Raw genomic sequence first — 23,121 nt, forward strand, 5'->3', positions numbered from 1 at the left:
TTGATTCAGTGCAAGCTAGTGATAACAAAGACAAATAGTAAGCCATGGCGCCAATGGAGTCAGAGACTACCATCCAGTAATCAGTGGGCGTTTGAGAGATTCTCTAGGAGAGACATGGGGACTGACAAAAATCCTTTCAATCAACCGTGCAATCAAGTGATACCGATTAAATCACTTTCTCTGGGACGTTATCATTGCGTGACTGCTTCATCCATCTTACGCTCATTCGAATGTCTGTTGGTGGTTTTGTGGGCGCACAAATGCGCGTGTGGCTCTGCTCCAAGCCTCTCAAGCAGGTTTTATGGCTCTTTGGGAAACAATGCAAGCCATACAGTATGAAAGCTCCATTTTCTCCTAGCAAACGGGTTTAAACACAACATGATCTCTCTGAGCCCACAAGCACAGCCTCAATGCACGGTCTCAATTTTAAATGTTGAAAAGGCAAATGAGATAAGATGCTGCTTAGAGTGCAAATATCTCCAACTGATTTCTGTAGGCATTGATACGAAAACATTTAGCGTGTTCTTATTATTTGCCACGAGTAAATTTTTAATTATAAAAAAATTATGAAAAAAAAAAGTTGAAAGGAAAAATGCAAGTGAGGATTGTGGGGTCATTAAGTCCCTTTTATTTTTAGTCTCATTTTGCAAACAAGAATTGTGTAAAAGAAACATCATGGCAGTGAGAAAACATCACAGCTAACTGATTAAAGAGCACGTTGTATTTAATCTACAATTGAAGCTAATTGAGTCTAACTTTCTAACTTTGTTATGAAATAAGCACTAAAAGCAGTAAGAATAAAAATCATTTAACGATAAGCATCTAGACATCTAAATCAAAACCATGCTAATGATATGCACTTGTTTTCCAGGTGTCTGTTACATTGGGAATATAATAGACTGGGATGGTCAAACTACATTTGTCAAGTACGTTTTGACCTTCAGCAAAGCATTTTGATGCTGCGCCAACAGGAGAGCAGCACCTATCATGAGCGCTGCAATGACCGCAGCCTTACTTGTGGGCAGGTACGTGATTCTGGATGATAGTGTTGGCCGTGCAGGACCCTCGACAGTTTGACCCTGCCTCACTGCTTCCTGCTCCTCTTGGGTCAGGGTCATGGGGCGGAGTTCAGCCAGTACTTCAAGAGCTGCTCGCTGACCGGATTGCACTGCACCACTCATGTAACCGCACCACTGTGTGGCCGTCTCCGTGCCTGCCCAATGGATCCTGTAAATGAAGGTAATCAGTGAGTCATGTACCGAACACTGAGCTTGATGTCGCTCTTTGAAAAGACATTTATTTCCTTCTCTGTTGGAGTAATTACATCCCTTTCAGCACATTCATACTGTGCCTTAAGCCATTAACATTCATTTGTTTTATCGGTTTTGCAGAGTACATGTGATGCTGCTGACTGATAAGACTTTCTGTCTGATGAACTGATACAGTTTAAGTTTTGCCCTTTAACAAGTCTCTGTTGGCTTCAGTGCTCCATGTCTCTGTGCAATGAAATTTGCAAGTACATGCTCAGCAAATTAGGTTACGCCTGTTCAACCCTGTAGGGTTTACTCGCCAGAAAAGCGTGGTAACAATGCTACTCCTCATTCACTTTTCCTCTGCTCCATGCAATGACAACACAGTCAAGGATGCCTTTTAAACCATATAAATTACTACCCATGGTGCCCAGGTTTGTTGTCAACATCAGTCCAAATCATATGCCTTGCAGCTGCCTGTATAACAGACAAGCTCAAAAAAAAAAGCACTGTACTGTAGTTTCAGTCTAGTCCAGTGAGAAAAAACTATTGGGATCAACATTCGATCAGTATGTGTGGCAGTGGATGCAGTTGCTGCCAATGAAGACTACAAAATGACACAAAAGCAGTCGCTGTGCCAGGCACATGGTTCAAAAAGCAACTTGACACATTGCTATTACAATGGCGCAGTGTTTCATGCAACAGATTCTATTTGTGTGATCAGTTGATCACATATTGGGTAAGGGATAAGGGAGGGCTGGGTGGATCAATGCGCTGCGCACAGCTCTACAAAGAAATAACGGTACAAGTCCATATGTTAGACATCTTTTATGTGACATTATGACAAGTGCAAATAAATGTTCAGCTCATTATGAAACTGTGGTGGGAAAAATTTAGTCTAGATGATAAATGGGAAACACGGTGGCACACTGTGCTTGTGTGTAACAGGCAGAGTGTACATGCGTTCTGTGCCCACCTATAATGATGCATATTACTCTCTTGACAAAGCACCCTTAAAATAACCATGATTAAAAGTACTGTGACACTGACTTAAGACCAGGTTTTTGTCGGTAAATTGTGTAATCCCTTTCCGCTGCCTCAAGATAGCAATATGCAACAATGCACCTGACCACATCTAATTTTAAGACACGCCCATGGGAACACAGATGGGTGCAAATGTATTTGCTTTTCAAACAACATGGGTGCTAGCCGGGAAAAACTGTGGCAGAATGAAACTAACAAATATACTTTGTGCTAGGTGTAAGATAGAGCCCAATGGCTCTGTAGAACTGAGGATGATGCATTACTGTCCCTTTTCACCAGTGGCGTTCCCAAAACATACCAATACCAGCCCTCCAATGAGGGCACACTAGCAGCAAGTTAGCTATCTTATCTCAAAACCCTCAGAAACAAGAGGGACAAGGTAGGAACCCAATGTGAGCCCAATTGAGAAACACAGGATAACATCCAGCCTTTTCCATCACATGGTCTTGAGAACCCACACTATACAACACTATGTACAAGGTGGTGGAGAAAGGATTAAACTCAATGCTCTCTCTCTACTGCAGGCCAGTGCTCTTGGATACAGATGGAGGGGGATGATCATCTGTGGCCCCATTGATTGGAAAAGGTGGGGCTGAGCCAAGCCATAACATGAACAATACACCCTTCACAGAAATTATTTTATGCCACCCATGAAAACAAACACTTATAATTCTGCATGCCTTAAGGCAGGAACATGCTATTCTGGGCTGCATGTAGGTGAATACGCATGGGGACATGTTCACCAGGCTGTTTCCTTTATTCTTTTACAGATTTGGAATATAACATAATGTGTTTTTTTGCTATGAACTCACCTCCAAAAAGGGGCTGTGCCAACCAGCCAGCTGGGCTGACACTTGCTGACACTAGCCGCACAACATGTTGTTGAGCTTTGGCAGGTGTGCATGCTGGCTCACCTGTGAGACTCTGCAACACATGATTACACATACCACCTGTGTTATATGTTATTATGCAGTAGTTGTTAAATGTATTTTACCATGTATCGAACCATAATCCCAGTCTTAGGAAGGGAACCTGCAAGGAGTAAACAACCAAGGTATCTGATTGACACCTTTGACGCTTCATATGGAGCCTATGCACCCCTGTCCGCCAATCCAAGGAAGGGAGAAGAGTTCCCTCATTGGACTGTATCCTTGATGATTAATTTATGTTGTCTGAACAGCGGAGATAGGGGCCTCAGCAGCGAACACGCTTCCTCTGGACTCCACATAAACACCTCTCTGATGTGGTAAAGCAGGATTTGACAGTGAAATTCACAAAGGGGTTACTATTCAGCAAGGATTCAATCAAGAATCAGACGTCTGAAAAGACAGAGTAATCAGGACTAAACAGAGGATCAGTGTGTGCCAAAGCTTCAATGAAAAATGTTCACAAGTAGAGATGTTGTGATAACAGGGGCTGCTCTGGGCATATTTTAATGGATTGATATTGGCTAAAATACCGCCAATCAAAATCCGATCCTTTCATTACTGTACTCTGCTGTGGTTTGGCCACCTCAGCCTGCTAGTGTTGCAGCTCTGCTCCCTGCAGGCCACTGTCAGTGCTTGTCAAAGAGAGTTTGTGAAGAAAGAACCTCTCACTCTGTAACACCACTGTACATCCTCGAGTGAGCTCAGCGTTTCTTTAGTTCCAACAAATCCAACAGAGTGAGACGTCTCCTTTCTAGTGGGTCGCATCACGTCTTCGTCGGGGGTGGCATTCTTCCAACTGAACTTTCATTTATATCATATCAGTAATTTAAGCTTATAAACTTTATATTTTTGAACCGTGACCTTCAGTGTTTGGATCCAGAAGCTCATAAAAGTTTATTTGTGTGAGATTAAGTAGTCTAACGCTGTGTTATTTCACTGATAAATGCATAGGCTATTCAATCAACATTTAAATAATGTAAATATAAGTTTTGGATAGGAGTTGGTATCAGCAGATACCCAATATTACAGGACTCAGATTGGGATTCGAGCCAAAAAAAGAACTTGACTTGGACGCCCCTATTCAGAAGCATTTTTCAGTCTAGCTTTCTACAATAGTCGACTTCAGACTTCAAGAGCAGAATATCCAAGAGCTTGAGACTTCAGACTGTAAGGCCTTTTGGCAACATGTCAAAAAGCTTGGTGTTGCTAATATACACCAGCTGCCTATTCACCAAGAGGTCTTGGGATGTGACTCGTCTCCCCAAAGGAGCTATTTGTAAGTTTTCTCTGCCGTCAAATGTGGTTTCTTGCTGGGAATGAGTGGTGGTAATTGGTGCTTGACAAGAGCTAAAAAGGTAAGGGGTTATAATGCGCCCTCTGAGCAGCGCTGCATCTTCAGGGCGGACTGGAGGCTATAGTGACAATAAGCAGTTAGCATGCTCATTTCAGTAGAAGAAAATACGCATTAACATTGGTGTTTCTTTCCACGGCTGGAGACAGCTCTTGGTGAGTAAGGGAAAGAAGTTTGATGCTGAACTGACAAAGTTTGCTTTAGACTGGTAAGTAAACAGCTGCTAATGCTAACATTACTTATGTAGCAATAGCAAAACTTAACTCATTTAAACTGATTAAAACTGCATTTTGAAATCTTTTAGAAATTAATTTGTTATGTTTTCTGCAATTGCCCAACATAATTGCAAATCTGTACATTGTGACTCAGAAGTGTATAGCATCACAGGTTGCAGTACCACTTACTGCTACTCATTGTTATTACAATTATGTCTGGGGAAGCTCTGTAATGGATTTATGCAGCAGTGCCTCAGCTAGGAGTGCAACCAACCTAGAGATGACTCAGATAAGGATATACAAACGATAATGAAAAAGGAAAGCAATGCATCCACCACGTATGGTAATAAAAAATAAACCAGACAGGAGCGGTGGAGGGAGAAATCAACCATTACAGCAGGATACATGGCAGGTGGTGGTAAACAGCATAATGAGCAGCGGCATTATGATGGAGAGAGTGAGAGCTTGTCAGATTAAAAAGATCGCCTTGTGACCTTGATTCAACATGATTGGTGTCTCGTTTAAATACTATACGTGTTTATATGATAAGAGTTAACTAGAACTGACTGACAGCACCGATGGCTTTTGGGCCCTGTTAAACTTGATGCAGTGTGTTTAAATGTGCACAAACATGGTGGTCTACCATCTACAGTAAAAGCCTGCAACATGAGTGGTTCCAGAAATGCAAAAGTGCGAGATTAATCCAATCTGTAGAACTGGGAATAAAGATAAAAAGAATCCCTCTGAGCTAGTGGGACATCATTTTGACCTCTGCTGTATACAAACTCTTTAGATGTGTTCAATTTAATCACATTTCCCAATGGGCTGAGTCAAATAATGATAGCAGATGAACAAAATGGATTTAGAAAGAAACTGGTCCACATTGTCACATTAAACTCAACAGACTCTGGGAAGAATAAAGCTTTCTTTCTCTTCTGTCATTGACCTTTCTTGAGCTTTTATCTGGGAAAAAAAAATTGTGTTGCTTTTTCAAAAAATATAATGAAATGCCTTATGTCTATATATGGAAATAGGAAATGTTATATGTCATATCTGACAATCAGCGCTGAAAGAAGAAAGGTGTTCATATTTTTCTCCTCATGATGACCCAGTTGATATATAACACAATCATCTCTGCTCTGAGTATCTTCCTCTCAACTGTGCTGACAAAGTGTCTGTGTGGTGGATAGTGTTGCCAACTTTTGTGGACAGATATTTGGAGCTGCTCGGTGTGACTGTATGAATTCCTCTGACACTTCTTCACATCATAATCTTTGTGTATTTTGGAAGGCTGTATAATTCCCTCGGGTTGTGAGTTGAGGTATTATCTTTTCCCTTATAATTGTAAGAAATCAGTAAACCTTTTCTGTTTGTGTTCACCGGTGGGATCTCTTGTTCAATTCAAGTTGATGTTTTTCATAGTCAAAAACATTTTGTTTCCACCTGTCCGCTGGCTGGATAATGTTGTTTTGTTGCATACTGGGTGAAGTCAGGGTCCTTATCCCCTGTGTTGGAGGATTCAGCCGGAGTGAGTTATAATAGAGGAGATTTTTCTTTTATCTGCTTGCCCCCTTGGTACCTAAAGCATCTTACCATTTGCTTTCTTGCTTACGTTTCCATCACTTTGTGATGCCTTTGGTTGAGGAAAGTGAGGAGGCAGATTTTTTTTTTTCTTTTGGTTCATCCTTATATAAACAGATGCTTTGCTTTTGGCTTTGTGTGGGCATATCACAATATGTTGGCAGGACGGGATCCTCCTAAGGCTCGTTCATACAAAATTCTACAGGCAGTGTTCTCAGCACTGAGTGTTTTTCAGTGGAGAAGGTTTGTGCAGCAGTTCTGTGGCTAAAGCCTGCTTGTCATGTGTGACCTGTTAGATGTATTTAGGTGTACTGTGGGGATCTTTGGGACAAAAGGCTCTGTGCTCAAACTTCGTGAATTTTAAAGGCTTACTTGACAAACCTGACCAAGAAGCTTAAACAGAGAGAAAAAATCGAATCTAAAAACAAAGTTTGTATTGGTTGTTTTTAATTACGACTACATTTAAAATAATTGCTATGAAGTATGATGTATGAGCGTTGATCGTAGCTGAGTAAAGCTCATGTTTTGTTGAAGCACATGTTTTGTAGCCCGTGGAGCATTATGCTGTGACCTTCTGCTTATCAGGAACGACAGGTGTTTGTAGTGATCATTTCTTGCTGAGCGATCACTCTCAGGTTTGTGTTGTACATATTAGGAGTGTAAACATCAGGTGTTACCCCATAAGAAGCAGAAGCCAGTTTAAAAAAAACAATGATATCAACATATTACAACCTGAAGAGTCATTCTGGTGTTTCAGGGTGAGGAGCAGCCGTGTTACTGCAGCCCTTAAAAAGATAGAACAGAAAGGGACTGATGGGCTCATCCTGACATGGCTGAATGGATGGAAACTTCACTGTGGGGATGCACAGAGATGAACCTAAGCGTGCAGAGCTAAGATGGAGAGCTCCACTTGTTGTTATTATTATATATAGTTATCTTTCTCATTTATGTAAATAAGTATGGTATAAACCTATGATATTTGTACAAAATACAACATATCAATTCCAGTGCTTTTAAATCTATCACAGTTCTAAAATATTTCAAATGTATTCTGTCTCACTGTGTGTCATTGGCTGAATGAACTAATCCCTCTCAGTTGGCTGTAATAATCCAAACAATGTGAGAAGCAGCACAAACAACCTTTTTTTTTCTTTTTTTTTTTTTGGAAAATTTTCAGCATCCTACTAAGCAACTCTTACCACTGCAGTTTTTATTCTACCTGCAGCTGAAGCTGTTAACTTAGTAAAGCATGAACCCATTGGGGTCAATTTATTCATAGTTCTTGGCAGCATCTCTTTCTTCTTACTCATTCTCTTCTCTACTCTCTCTAACCAACCTAGACTTGAGTAGGGAGGACCTCTCTATAGGTATCTCACACACTGACCACTCAGGCATAGTATCCATCTAGGATAATTACTGTAATCATATAAACCACACTGTGGTCAGTATGAGATTCATACTATCCCAAATGAAATCCCATAATCCACCAGACACTGCCTGAATCCGTTGTGCTGTTAAATACAGAATGTATGAAGCAGCAGCTGCATTTTTGTCGACCAGGCATGGGCTTGGTTTCATTACATGTGCTGGATTAGTGTCAAGGTCACAGCATGTCCTTGAGGATCCATTTCCTATATGGGCTAGGAATATGGATAAGGGCTACCGCCCCACGCTGCTGTTCCAGCCATGTTATGTAATGAGCTTCCTCTGCTCCCCATGGACTTAATGTCATTATGGAGATGAATTACCTGGATCCCCCTCCCCACCTTTCGCTTTCATGCGTCCGGCTTTCTGCATCTCTGAACAGGCCATTAGGAATGGATTATAGGACGTTTTCATAGGAGAACACCACTTCTGAAGACCTCTTGCCATTTCGTTAGAACTGGACTAATGTGTGTCAGTGAAGGCATAATCACTCCCACAACTCACGTCAATGATCTGTAGGCAACTGGGTGCTAGTGAGTAATACGTGGTCGGCAGGGTGAACTGCAGACGTTGTTTTTGTGGTATAAAAATAGCACAAACATCCAGCAGCCACTGTTCATATCTCTCAAACAATCTAGTGTAAAATGACACAATTTGCTAAAGTATAAACTCTAAATTTAGCTCTTGAAGAAAAAAATTGTCACACAGGTTGACGTCTTCTACATCCCTTGAAGCATTTGCTTTGGTGAGGACACAGAGGAAGGTGACTATAGGGAGAAAGAGAGGTGAGATGCTGTGGTGTATTTGTCATCAGTGGTGTGATTACCTGCCACAGGGCTTCCTCAGGCTAGGGTGGTAATATGTTAGCAGACCTGGTGCCATGACATTAACAGGGCAGCCCCCGCTGTAGTCCTCCTTAGCCCAGTCCTGTAAAGCAGAAAAGTTACCCTTGTATTATTTCATGGCACACAAGCATGGCTCTGTTTCAACAAAATGACACTTTCCAACTCTAATCTTGTCTAGTTTTATTTAATAGCACAACTCAACAAAACAACATAAACCACAGACCAGAGGTTTTCATTTAAAGTCTGACACTGTGCTCCCCTCAGACAAAATTGAGACAATTGCAACCCCTCAACAAACCCTGTGCAGTATGCCAAAATAGCTATTACCAATTCCTTTTTGTAATGTACCCATGGGTGTACAGACAGCTATCACTGGATTACTTTGATAGTGAAGAATTCTCAGCCAAGTTCTGGAGTTTTAATTGTAAGAGCATCTTTTTTCTGTGAATTGTAAGTAAATTTATGGACTTTTATTCATGATAGACATTGGAGATAACGATATCCCCCAGAAGTCTTCGTCACACTAAATCTGAAAATATGTGTATGACTCCATGAAGGGGTATGAATTTCAACACAAATTGCTTGGTAAGAGTTGTAAAGCACCTTGATAACCGAGAAACCAAATCAAGAAACTCCACTGGGCTACCGTAAAATCAGGCCAAATATCTCTCAACACTGTGCCATCAATTTATCAGCTTTTTGTCTTCTCATTAAGCTCTGAGTTGTTGTTATTGTATTCTATAAAATGGTGCTTTCCTTGAGGCTGTTTGTCAAGAAAATAATTTAAAATCATGATGCCCCCCTTAACATCCCCACCTCAACTTTTCTCAGGGCACTTTTTCTTTCCATTTTGCCTTTCAACAGTGAAGAACTAAAATCATATATTTGCATGACAAATGTGCTATTTCACAGTCTACCAATGTGTGCTCATCATGGAATGGACCTAAGTATCTATTTGGTATGCATGTGGCACATCGTGATATAGAAAAGTAGTCTAGCTACTGAATGGAACACATTGTTTCCATGTAGTGTGGCCGTGGCTCATGTCTGCCCATGATGACACTTAAACTCCGTGTGGAAACACCTTCGGGAAGGGTTGCCCTGCCGACTCCCTAATCCCATGGATTTATTATAATAACATGTATTTCATTTGTTTGTATGCTTTGATATGAAATAATTTCAGAAATTAGCCTGTATTTTTGGAAAGCCACTGATAGGGCACAGTAGCCGGGTTTCCATTGCAGTTTTATGCAACACAGAAGCAATTTTTTTAGAAAAGTTGAGAAAACACAATTGCGCTTGGTCTGCGCTTCCATTGAGTGACGCTATGTGTCTTGGATGATATCATTGCAAATAAACGTGACGACGGGTTTCCAGCAGTCTGCCTCTCGGTGGCATCTGACTCCCTGGGGCAGGATACGGCAGGCGCCACGACTTGAATCCAAAAAAAGTGTTTGCATTTCAATTTTGCGAAATATTGCTTTGTTGAATAGCCTGGAAAACCACCTCATGCGAGCGAATAATTTTTGCTACGACATTTGGGTTTCTTGGAAATTCACGTGCTTCCATTACTCGTTTTTAAGTTTGAAAGTTCAAATTGTGCATTAAGCAGGTTAATGGAAGCGCAGCTAGCGAGGGAAAACATCTTTTTGTAGTTTATCTCTTTGGATTGCCTCCTCTCCTTGAAATTGTTTCCTGTCACAAAGTAATTTCAAAATCAGAACACTTTGTGATCCCATGCTGGCTTCCCACCCTCCTAGTTCCACAGTTTAATGTTGGTATTTCAGGAGTACTCAGTTTTAGTAATAGTCATATCTTTCTCCTCCTGTGAAGTCTGAACCATTGTGGTCCACATTAACACATTTTATGATTCTGGATTAACAATTGCATTGAATTGCTCTAATACAAAATTAAGGATCATAAAAATGTGATTATGTTATCATATATTTTGCTGTACCCGTGTTAAGCCCCCTGTTGTCATGCAGGATTAATAAAACTGTCAGTGTTAACAAGCTAAGGCAATTGTAACCACCGTTTTACCAAGTAGGTTGCTCAGTATGCAGTGAGCTACTCTATTTCCTTTGAAAAAATTCAGTTTGTTCGCAGGAGTGCCAACTTCTGCCACACGAAATTGCTTTCCTCTGCAATCCAGGGTAAAAATGAAACTACAGATTTTGGCATTACAAAATTCTGCTTCAGACCAAAATATTATTGTTTCATTACAAAAATCTGCCACTGAACTACTTACTTTCTCCTCATAGTGGATCAAAGATGCAGCCTCAGATCCGAGGTATTTTACTAGACTGGAAATCACAGCTTTTCTTCTTTCTCCAGCCTGCAAACAGAAAGAAATACCTATTCTGTCTTGGTCCTTCTCATACACTCACCTATCACTCACAAATATAACAGCGGGCAGCTGAAATATGAAGACTAGAAACCAATCCAAGTTGGACACAGGAAGCAGCAGTCAATTTGAATAACTCAAGCATAGTCAGCACATGCTCCTGGTTGTATTATCACACACGGTGAGTTATACACAGAGCAGCTGAGGCCTGAGGACCAAAAGGACAGATCACCATAAAGCATGCTGACAGATCCTCATCTGCATGTCACTTTACCTTTGCTCCCAGCACCACCCTTGTGCAATAATTTGGAGCTGATACTGATAATCTCTTCATATACTCCTATAATGGAGAACAGAAAGGGAACAGCAGCATAGTGACAAATTGCTTTCGATGAAGAACTAAAAAAAAAAAAAACATAACTGAATATTTTGCGTCTACTCTATACACTGTATGAGAGGCAAATACAAAATTAAATAAATAAAAACAATTAAGATAATATTACTGACTAAATCAAATTTAAACAGCAAAATGAGTGTGTAGTTGTAACCTTGATGGCCACTTGCCTCACAGGCACCAACACTGTTTTCCTCTGTTGAGCAGTGGAGTAGCAAGGGAGGTTAATTATTTAGCACCCTGTGCAGCAAGGAGACAGCTAGTCTCGAGTTTTGTAGCAAGCCAGGATAATGACTGAGATGCCAAAACAATGCTAGACATGAGGACAGATTTATTTATTTCTTTTCAGGTAAAGGGAAAACACTGGGACTAAATGAAAATGTCAACACAGTAGGAGACAGCGAGGAAAAGAGAGACGGGGAAGATGTAGGCTGAGTGTACTGTATGCAAAGTGTGGTTATTGGAAAAACATATGAAATGTATAAAGGGAGATAAAGCAGCATGAATCTATTACCAAAACTGCTGCAGAAAATGATTCACAAGAGAAATGAACACATACAGACCTGTATTGATATTAGCTGTGTCTCAATACAGGTACTACATTCTTTGAAGGCTGCATTTAAAACCAGTTGCATCACAGCAGCACGATGAGGCTGTCCCACTTTGAAAGCTCCATCAAATGTGGATATACGTCCTTCATTTCCTAGACAGTGAAGGATCAAACAAGTGCATCTTTCACATTCAACAGGTGCATCTTTCACGGCCAAACCTATACCGAGATTCATTGCATACTAGTGCTGAATCACTTTTCAAAAAGAGAATAAGGCAGACTCTGCAGATAAAACAGCGGCCGAGGATAGGAAATCTTCCGTGGACCAGACTCGTCTCTTTTCGGCTCGGTCGTGGACCGCGTTGATTCTACAATAATCAGGTTCAATATTTTTAAAGCCACTTCTGATGGGATTCCTTGTTTACCAAGTGGATAACCACTAACCATCAAGTGGTTCCTTCAAGTTCAATTTAGAGATAGACAAAGCATAACTCAATGCCTGGTGCACATAATAATTGAAAAAAAACCATTATGTCCTATATTTACCTTAGTAACAGATACTGAAAGCTGGAGAGAGCATCCCACTGCTCTCAGTCTATACGCTGTGCTGTTTCAGAGCTCAGATGGTGCACAATGTCTCATGCAATTTTCATAATGTTGCCCCTGGGCATTTTCTTTTACACAATAACATCATTTTGACTGATACACATTATGTTGTCTCTGCATGTAAAATTACCCAGGCTTGACCTATAGTATAAGTTTAACTATACAGTATCTGACTTTTTTTCCATGGTAGGAGGTATCTTTTTAACATACACCTACATTTAAATTTAAACGCATCTCCAAGACTCCACAGTTTAGCTGTTGAAAACCGTGACATCTCATTAGGCAACTTGCAAGTTTAGGAGCAGCCCTTGATAACTGAGTATTTAATGCTTGCAATTAATTTGACTTTATCTTGCTAGTTTGTATCCACTATCAATTTAAATATAATTACAACACATCATCATGATGGGAAAGAAAAACACATACTTTGCTTTTTTACTATTTGTATGACTGGTAAATTACATTAAATCATAATAAATGATAATGAAAAGTCAAACACAAAGGTATATCACAGAGAACAATAACCTGTTTGAATTATAGATGCATATCAAAAAATTGCTAATTGTATCTGTCTGCACATCAAGGGTGGAAGGGGAGTGTTTTTGAAGAATCAGTCATTTCACCTTTAAGTATTTTTAAACTCAAGTATTTTTCTGCTTTTCTACATTTAAAGTCACAAAAGTCACATGATGAAGTTATGATTGAATGAAAAGAGTCAAATCAGCAGCTGCAGCAGAGAAGATACTGGAGAACACGGCAAGTACGCCAAATCAAACGCTCCTGCCATGCTGCTATAAGGTTTAGATGTTAATTCATACTGTATATCTGAGCTAATTAACTAAAAATATATTTACACTGTTTATACTATTTACGCTTTTAAGTTCACACAATGAACAATTTACATGTATCTGTTTACACAATTATTATTTACATGTGCTCTTTAATAACAGTCATAATAACCTCCTGAATCCATCTCTGTAGTTTTCCTCTTATTTATCTCAGTCTAAGTCCTAGCCTTCTAGCCTCCTCTGGTTAGTTCAGCCACATCTGACTTTAGAGACAGGAAGTGGAGAAAAAGTAAACATAATGCTTATAAAGTCCCTCCGTCTCTATCCAGCTGTTAGCTTTTGCCAACAGGGCACATGCTGGGTCTTGGCTAAATGCTAAATGCTAAAATACTGATGATGGTTCCCACAGCTGTGACTTTTATGTTCACTTCTACGGTCAGTGAAGCGTGCACCACCTTTCTGCTGTTTCTGATAATCCCTGTTGTGACTGCAGAGCTCATTCAGCTCGTGGAGGAGCGCAGTGAAACCAGAGAGGCTGAGTGAACTGATTACAACAAACTGTAGTGTAGCTCTTTGTCTGTGTTTGTCGGCTGCAGCTGCTGCAGAGTTCATGTTGTTTATATATCTCCACATTTTCTGCTGTTTTATTCTGCTGTTAATTATAAGAAGTGGCAGCTGTTTGATTTATGTAGCTTAATATTGCTACATAAAGTCTATGGATACCCGCTGTGGCGTCCTGGTGTTTCTATTACTTTGTCCCATTCATATTAATGAAGGTATACTAAATAACAGAAACACCTCTCTGTACAATGCAATACAGCTCAACAGCTCCGCACACTACATCCTCCAAAATGTTCATACATTTGCATCACGACCCTCTCCACCTGTGTACCTGTTCCTTCCTGTGTGTGGCTGCTTCCTTTGCAGGTACTAGAGGTGGGTGTGGCAAGGGGCTGACAGTGCCTGGGCTCTTCAGCAGACCTCGAACACCTGGGCTCTGTGTGCTAGAGCTTTTAAAACCACATTGGACCTCAGTTCTGGTTCTCTCTTCTCGCTGAGGCACCCATTTGGTTTGGTTGGCATTTAGTTTGTGTAGTTTCTGTTGCTGCACCGTACAACACTGCATTCATTGCATACTTCTTTATTCATGCACCCACTTACACCGCTGATCTTACAGATTACACATGCTATTGTTAGTTTAAGTTCTCCTCCTAGATTTATTGTCTTTTTTTTTTTTTTTAAATAAAGCGTTTGTTAATTGGCTTGTCTGTGGGCATCTCCCTCTTTTGTCATGGCCATGCGGCCCGGTTTGTGACAAAAATGTTTAATAAGAACGGAACATTACAATCTGCATAAAGATGGATTTATTGCAGCACTGTTGTGTAATTGTAAACTGAGTGTATGTAATTATCAGTTGTATGCACAGGCTGCAAAGTGCCTAACATGAATTTATTGGTTGCTCTCGGTGCTGTTCTCACCTGGGAGTTGAATATATGCATTTCAAACCATTCATATACGCCTACATATATGCCTGGTAGCCTAAAGATGTGTTTTTAATATAAGTTTCATTATATCATCATCATCATATAACATTTTTACACCTTCCACCCTTCCCCCTTTTAAAAATATAACATTTACACAACATTAACTGACTTACTTTGTAGTTTGAGTGCATTTTTACACAAATAATTTTACTTCTACTAGAGTAAAATTTATTTTGAGTAACAGTACTTTTACTTGGTTACAAATTTATCAGTGCTCTTTCCACCCCTGCTCCACATTGATAACCCATTACCTCCTTGGACGTCCACTGAGAAGCCTGCTGGCCGGCGATGAAGCCCACCAAAGCAGCATTACCATTGGGGCTGGTGGCGTCAAAGGTCACACAGAATGGGCAGCCAGTGGAGGATCCTGACACTATTTCCCCAGAGAAGCCTTTGTCCTTCCAAAAAGCCTGTGGAGAAAAATAAGCAATCCACAACTTCATCATACATATGTCAGTAATGACAACACAAAACCCAACTCGAGAAGGCGAAGAAATGACTTGAATTCATTCAAAAAATTTGGAAAAGACTGGATTTAATTTATAGAAGTGAAAATAGTTAATAGAAAAAAATTGAAATATTGGAAACCTACAAGTGGTTATAAAACACCCTCTAAGCAGCTATCAGAAAGTGACAAGACAGGCCGCTAGAGTTAGATGGTTAACGTGCTAACTTCAGTAGAAGAAAAGACATGATAGAGATGAGTTAACATTGGAGTCTGGAGACAGCTCTTGGTGAGTAAACGAATGAAGTTTGATGCTGGTAAGTAAAAACTTCTTAATGCTAACACTGGCTATGGATAGCAAAACTTACAAATAGCTCCGTTAACATTAGCCCAAAGAAGGTAGCCTACTGGTCATATCAGACCAAGTAAGGCAGTAGCAGCAAAATGAGGAGACTGATGCTGGACTCGCAACGTTTTTCTAGACTGGTAAGTAAACAGCTGTTACAGCTAACATTGGCTATGTAGCAAAACAAAACTCAAAAATAGCTCATCTACTGTAGAAACAGACATGGGCTAAAGTAAAATGAGCTGAAGCAAAAATTATGGTTGTCACTGGCAAAATGTGGCACTAAAATCCTTTGATACGTCAAGATAGAGATCAAGAGATGTCCTGCTAAATATCAAATATAAATATTTAGCAAACAGCACTGACCTTTTGTGCATGAAAGCATGACATTTTTGATGTATGTGTGTTGGAAGCAGAGGCTTGTTCTCTCTCTTGCTGCCTTTTAAAATCTGTGTTTCTGCCAGGAGCCACTGAACTGCCCTTGACAGCTGAATAGAATCTTATTGACATTGTCAGCCACATGTATATGTTCTTCCATTCAGGATCATATAATTGTGTCAACATTGTATAGCTATCTAGATACTATGAAGTATAAGAAACCCTTAGTGTGAAACCTACAGTAAATACTGCTACAATGTTAAAGGTAAGTTGAGGGTGAAGGCAATATTTTGGCTTACTTTCTTTCCACTATCCTTGATCAAGTCAGTGAATTCTTATCAGCTCAGTGGTCATTACTCTTAAAACACAAAACCTCCTGGAAAACAGGCAGACAAATTTTTTTCTCAAAGGATCAACAATATCATTAGTAATTTGAGATTAAATTCAATACACGAGCAACTCTGATACAATGTATAATACAAAAAGTCTATTTACTAAATTCCTGTACAAGTTTCCCCTAAAGTGCAGCAAACACAGGCGGGATATTATGTGTGCTGAAACACCTGTTCCAGTGTTTTCTATTCAGGGCCTCAGTGTCAGCATACGCCACCATCCTATTTCTCATTGACGTGCGTCACTGCTCCAGAAAATAAGTTTTTCTTTTGCCAGATCAGTAACCCAGCTGCTGTACCTCGACTTTTTACTTTTATCTCCGTGGCACGCTTTGTGTGTGTGCTATAGGCATCAAATGACACAACACAACGCTATGTGCAGGAGCTGGTGTGTGTTACACTTCAGCGGCATCGAGACAATTTGTAATTTAGACATTTCCAACTCTCATTATATACAGTAATTGGATATTAGATAGGTATTAACTTTGTCTGCTTAACTAAACATTGCATAGGTAGCATCACTCACCGTCATAAATTGAATAGAGGTGCATGTGTTTGAGAAGCATGTTCAGGTTATGAATGACTTATCTGCAAACTGAATGCTGTGCAGTTGATTTGCTCTGATTATTGCTATGCGGTAACTGCATTTGAGATGCAGTTGGCAGAAGTCAATGTATGTAGGACAGTTGTAGTGTATGTAGGTTGTTTTTTCTACGTAAGAAGCATTCATTCATAAAATATGCAGTGTCGTATGTACTACCATATAAAAGACAGAGTATAAACATTTATAGTACAAAAGCTTGTATGGGACCTATATTAAAGGGGCCAAATGTATGTACAATGATGCACACAAACACTGCATTTTCATATGAAAAGTATAAATTTTTTATGTATATTTTACATCATAGTTGATTTGAACACATTTCATAGGTGCCAAATTTTTAATTTCAAAATCTAATGTCAAGACCATTCAATGCTTCATAAGATGGCACGAGAGAAGTAACACAAATGTCTCATAAATAATAAGCGCTTGGCTCTCTTGCATGCGCTAAGTGTAGCCTGCTGGCAATCTCGCAGCCTCATGTAATAATAAGTGACTTTAATGTACCTGCAACAAAGCCTGTTGGCCAGCACAGGCAGATTTGAGTGAGCATCAAATGACAGTTCTCTTTGACATCTTTTATTTATGCATATATTCATTTTATGACTTGCAACAGTGGGTGAAGGAATATCAGCAATCTGCAAACTATTGTGTCTGTGTGCATATGCTTATGGAGCTTTCCCATTTGCATATGCATGTGCATATGCTCGCCTAATGCATATTTATTTGAATGTGTGTTCGTTTATCCATCCATACAGATTTACGCTGTATCTGCATAACACTAAGAGCATGGTAATTGTAAGTCTAAAACCCTAATTGTTCCATATTTATTTATGCGTGTGGTTTTCATGTCTTGTTCTGCTCATTTTTATTTATCTTGAATAAATGCTGACTTGATTTGATAGATGATCACAGAAGAATAAATTCAATATTCCAGTTGTCTTGAATTATCTTGCCCACTTATTTGTTTGAAGAAATGTTGCTGTGACTGTAAAAGACAACTTAATTTATTTACATTAAACTGTGCTTGCACTCCCTTAGAGTATTTCTTTAAGAATAATGAAAGCACAATATTTTTCTATTATAATTTTACTCTAGCCTGAAAATAATAATATATAGTTTGAAGTGGCATAAACACAAGATTCAGGAGTCTTAACTATGGTGACAGAAAATGCTTTTGTTGCTTTCAAATGCTTTCTGCCAATGCCAGACCCACATTCTTTTTGCACAACCCAGTACTGCTCTACAACCAAAGGGCATTGTCAGGGAGGTCCTTTTGAGTGATCAACAAGTGTGAAGTATGATGGCTTTGCCTCAGTCAATCGTAGACCTCAGGAGTGAGTCTGAGGTGGAGAGGCAGCTCCTGGCTATACAGATGCACAGCATGCTCGATATGTTTGTAGTTCTGCAAAGAAATACCAACAGTTCTCTTTTCTTCTTGGTCATAATTACAACATGGTTGAACCATGATCAGGTGGCTGGCATGGATTTCTTTTTTTTTTTACTTCAAGGCACGTCACCTGTCACTTGGGTTTGCCTACACAACCAGGCTACCTCGGGCTTCAGGATTTCCTGATGTTCTTTCTTATACATCTGGACTTTGCATAAGCTCCATATAATGTGGAAATGATTGTGCTGTTGCCCTAGCAAAATCTCCCAACATCAGGGAGGGTTGTCACAGGTAAGTAAAGACACAAATGTGAGGCCCAGCCTGAGGCTACCCCAAGAACTTAGGTCCTGAGAGGGACAAGATGGTGCCTCAAGGATTGTACCCCACTGTGGAGCAGATAATCCAAAGCATGAGTGTGGATTCAACTATTTATGCTGAAAATGCAAAATGCTTGGCCTTGTACAAGTGATGTGACAAGAGCGTTAGAGCGAACCGCTCAGTCAGCTCAGTCTCTCTCTTTCTTTTTTTTTTTTACATATTCTAGAGAGATGTCTGCTGCCATCTGCTATGAAAGTGTCTCAGTGATTTCCTCTGGTCATGGGTTTTAGCAAGAGGCTGATTTTTATCCACTCTCCTGTGCAATGTTTCAGAGAGGAAGTAAGATTGTAGTGTCTGGTACTAAACCCATTCTTCTTCTCCCTTCAGTTGGGGTTGCTGGTGGCTCTTTATGTCCTTCTTAAATGAGCTGTTTGTATGTGCTGTGTGGTTATTCCAACCACTCTCACAAGAGCACCAACACAATAAATAAACAAGGGAGAGCAATTAAACAGGGTCAGTAATGTAACCCCGCCAATGTGCAGATTCTGACTTGTCTGGGATAGAGACTGTATCTCAGCTACCTTTTCAGTTATTGGGTGTTTTGCCTTGGATGCATTTTAAAGCCCAATTATAGGATATGGTCTATACTAGTCATGGCTTAAATTCATTTTTTTGCCAACCACAGTAGCACATTGCTCAGCTTCTGTGCCGTCAAATCACCCGAACTATCACTTTAAGTCAAATTAGGTCAAAACACACAAACATTCAGTGTGACTTACACCTCCTCAAGGATATCATCATATCAGATGTCAATCGCAAATAAATGTCCATAAATCCACTAAGAAATCATGAAAAATGATGTTTTATAGCTGTCTCTACATCCATGGGCACATAAACAGGAACTTTGAATAGTTAATTCAGAATACATTTAATTGTGCCATTTTGCAAAAATGTTAACAGAATACAAGAATGTGAATCCAAGTGCCTACTTGTAGCACACAGGACAACAACACATTCGTTGAACTTCTGCTCTCCTGATGGATTTATATCATCATATTGGCTCCCAAATTGAGCCACATGTTGATTTCGGCATGTCTCCATCTATCAGATTAGCAAGCATATTTTTGTTTTTTCCATTTTCATATGAAAGTCAAATTTGTCCCACATCCACTTTACGATACAAGGATGTCACCCCAGATAGGCTTTGAAGTACAGGAAGCCCAACAGATTCACAGAAAACACATAGGTAATTGCATCTGTTGTGAAAAATTACCTACATATTGTATGTGGTCTGCATGGAATTAAAATCACTGACCAGCACAGTTAAAATAAGCTTTAGTCTCAAAGCTTTTCCAAAGAAAAGAGGTGGGAAAAAAATCTACATTTCTCTCTAAACAAAACTGAAGTAAACCTGGACTTCACCGTTTCAGTACTTTTAGCTAAGGATTGTCTCAGGATAAGAGATCCTGAATGAATAGACAGGTATTTTTAATACATTATTATTCAAATTAGCACGTCACAATAAATCAACATTATTCACTGAAAAACGCAATATACAGTCCCAATATAAAAAAGGCATTTAGGCTCAATGAACCACAATAACTACAATCAGATGTTTCCTGTAGAAATTGATCAGTGTGTCATGACACTGTGGAGGTATTCGTCCCACTCTTTCATGCAGAACTGATTTCACTCAATGACATTTGTGGATTTTCAAGCATGAACAACTTTTCTCGGGTCCTGAAAGTGCATCTCAAGGCTGAAGATCAGCTGACTTTGAACTGCTCAATAACATTTTGACAAGTTGCTTTTGACTATTTCCAATGCACTTCTTCACCCAGTATACTGAAGCTTTAAATTGATGGCAATGGTCAAAGTTTGTTAAGTATTCATGGGGAAGGACTGTCTGATTGTTAATCTGATTGTTATTCAAAGAGATTGCCCAAAATATCTTTATAATGGGTGCATTCCATTTACATGAGCTCTAATAGTTCCAGTATGGTACTGCACAGTGGCTCCATGTCATGGTGCACTGGGGCACTTGATGGAGCAGAACCGTCCTTCACGAAATTAGGTTTCAGTTTTGCTTTTTCTGTAATGCCAAGTCTAAATGTCTGTATAGTTGCCATTGATATGGAGAGCCTAGCTTGTTCATCAATATCAATATTAATTTGTGCTATATGTATCAAATTGGTGTTTGACCTATTGATGATTGATCAAGTTGATGATCGATTGATTAGTGATCTTCGAAACTGGTGAGGTTTACAGATTCTCTGGAGGTCCACAGTCAAGTGCACCTGAGACTCCCTGCAGACTTAATAAATGATGGATTTAGACTGTCACTCCAGAGTACAGGAGTGTGTATAAAATCTGTGAGTCTGCGAGTTTGGGGAAGTCCAGATATTTGGATTCAGCCTGAGTCAATGTCGGACACTTATCAATCCTTGTAATTAGTGTCATCACTGACAGTGGTAATGTTGTGCATCTGTAATTTTTGACATTTTCAAAATGTGACACAATCTATTGTGGGATTGTGAGCAACCATGGGTACTACTTTTTCTGTTCCATTGTGGAAAGTTTTGAGAATTGTGTATCTTGCATGTATTTTACACTCAAACACTTAAATAAAATGACGGAGGCAAAAATTAGGGAAAGCAAAGCTACTATTTGCTATTTATCTGTATCTGTTTATGCCACAAAAATATCTGTATTTGGATTATATTGAGCCATGATCTCAAAAACTGGGAGTTGCAACCATATTGGGAAGAGGTTCAGATTAATGTAAATTGGCAGCGCCCGTATCTGGGATATTTTGGCTTAATTTTGGTACAGTGGGAAGAAGTGAAGATACGTCGTCCATCTTCATACGCAGTCATCTTTGCGGGCATTGTTGTTTGACTTTTTCTTTTGTCTGTTATCCCTGTGCATAAGTACATCTGACAGACTGTTTCAGATTTTTTTAAGCACTATTTTAGGCATTTTGCTTTTATTTGACCGCTATAAGAGACAGACGGGAAATGTAGAAAAAGAGGGGTGTGACATGCAACAAAGTTTCCTGTAGCTGGGAATCAAACCGCGGTTGCTGCGGTCATGTGGTATGAACCCTAACCATAAGCCCACTGGGATGCTCCATTTGCATCTGTTGATGAGTTGGTCAGGATTTTATGCTGTTTGCTGTCGGTCTTAATGTCATTTTGCCTCAGTAGTTATCTGTGCATTGGTCTGTAGTATCTTTGCGTTTCTGTTCCTCAACTGCCTGTTCGCAGTTAAATCTGCTATATGTGTATTTGCTGCATTTCCCTCCATCTGCCTGCATATGTCAGGGAATATTATCCACGCACCTAACCTTCACACTCATAATTTCCACCATTCTATTCTAGTGTGAAAGGATTGCATGTCTCAGTCACGTGAGCTCCGCCTCCTGTTTTACACTTGGCAGAAAAAAAATATTTCATATTTATAACTGTGGTAAGAAAAGTGAGCCCTCCAATAAATCTCCACATGAGACTGCTAACACATGAGAGAAGACAAAGAGTCTCAAATAAACCATATTCTAGATCAGTGACCAATATTTCCATGTCTTTATCAGCATCCAAATGCATCTTGGCAACACACCAAGGCACAGATCAAATAAATGTTTGCATGAGCACTAATGATTTTCTGTTCATTACAGTAAACAAATTTAATCTACTAACAAGGTGCACAGTCATTTTGTTAATTAATTGTGTGGTTGCAGAGTATAAAATAGAGAAGATAAAACCAATCAAATTTCATGTGCTAGAGGCTCTTTTGTACAAAGTGTTGAAATCTAGAAAGAACTGGTGCCAATTGAGTCGGCTGCTTCCTGCTACAGGCTCTCCGTCTTCTAAAATAGGTGAATAGATACAGATTCGAGAGCAATTTCCCCTTCACCTCTGATACTGGGAAACGTTCTTGCATTTTACATGAAATAAAAAAAGAGAGTGCGCACTGAAAATAGGATTTCAGATGAGGCTGAGGCTGAGGCTGAGAACTACAAATTGTTTTGGTATCTTGACACAGTCTTGTGTGTGTGGATTATTCAAATTCAGGTTTGTGATACACGAGCTGCAATTTTGCAACATGAGACAACTTCTTCTCCGATGTGTCTTAATCTCAAATTTCACAAAACAAAACAAACTTGCACTCAAATGTGGAACATGGCGCTGCCACCACTTGATATCAGCGTTTGCACAGTAAAGCCAAGTTGCTTTTGTGAAATTGGCCCCTGTATTACAACTGTGAAAATATAAAATTTGAAAAATGCATGAAGAACTTTGTTGCTTCAAAATCAACTTTTGTTTAGCAATGCATCGATTATATTGAACTATGGAGCTTACCTCCTTACAAATACATATAATGTGCAC

At 39.6% G+C, this 23,121-nt stretch overlaps 1 protein-coding gene across 1 annotated transcript in view; it reads right to left on the minus strand.

Annotated features, from left to right (window-relative positions):
- Nucleotides 1–599: 599 nt before the first annotated feature.
- The window catches only part of si:ch211-127i16.2 (probable flavin-containing monoamine oxidase A), a 42,273-nt gene continuing 19,751 nt past the window's right edge, over nucleotides 600–23,121 (minus strand). The window contains exons 9-12 of the mRNA XM_056404455.1: nucleotides 15,118–15,276; nucleotides 10,889–10,975; nucleotides 8,622–8,722; nucleotides 600–1,227 (exon numbers count right to left, since the gene is read on the minus strand). Of these exons, the coding sequence (XP_056260430.1) occupies nucleotides 909–1,227; nucleotides 8,622–8,722; nucleotides 10,889–10,975; nucleotides 15,118–15,276 (666 nt within the window). The 3' untranslated portion in view covers nucleotides 600–908. The remainder of the gene's footprint in view (nucleotides 1,228–8,621; nucleotides 8,723–10,888; nucleotides 10,976–15,117; nucleotides 15,277–23,121) is intronic.

The sequence above is a fragment of the Seriola aureovittata genome, chromosome 18 (genome assembly GCF_021018895.1).
Source record: "Seriola aureovittata isolate HTS-2021-v1 ecotype China chromosome 18, ASM2101889v1, whole genome shotgun sequence".
NCBI classification, from domain to species: Eukaryota; Metazoa; Chordata; class Actinopteri; order Carangiformes; family Carangidae; genus Seriola; species Seriola aureovittata.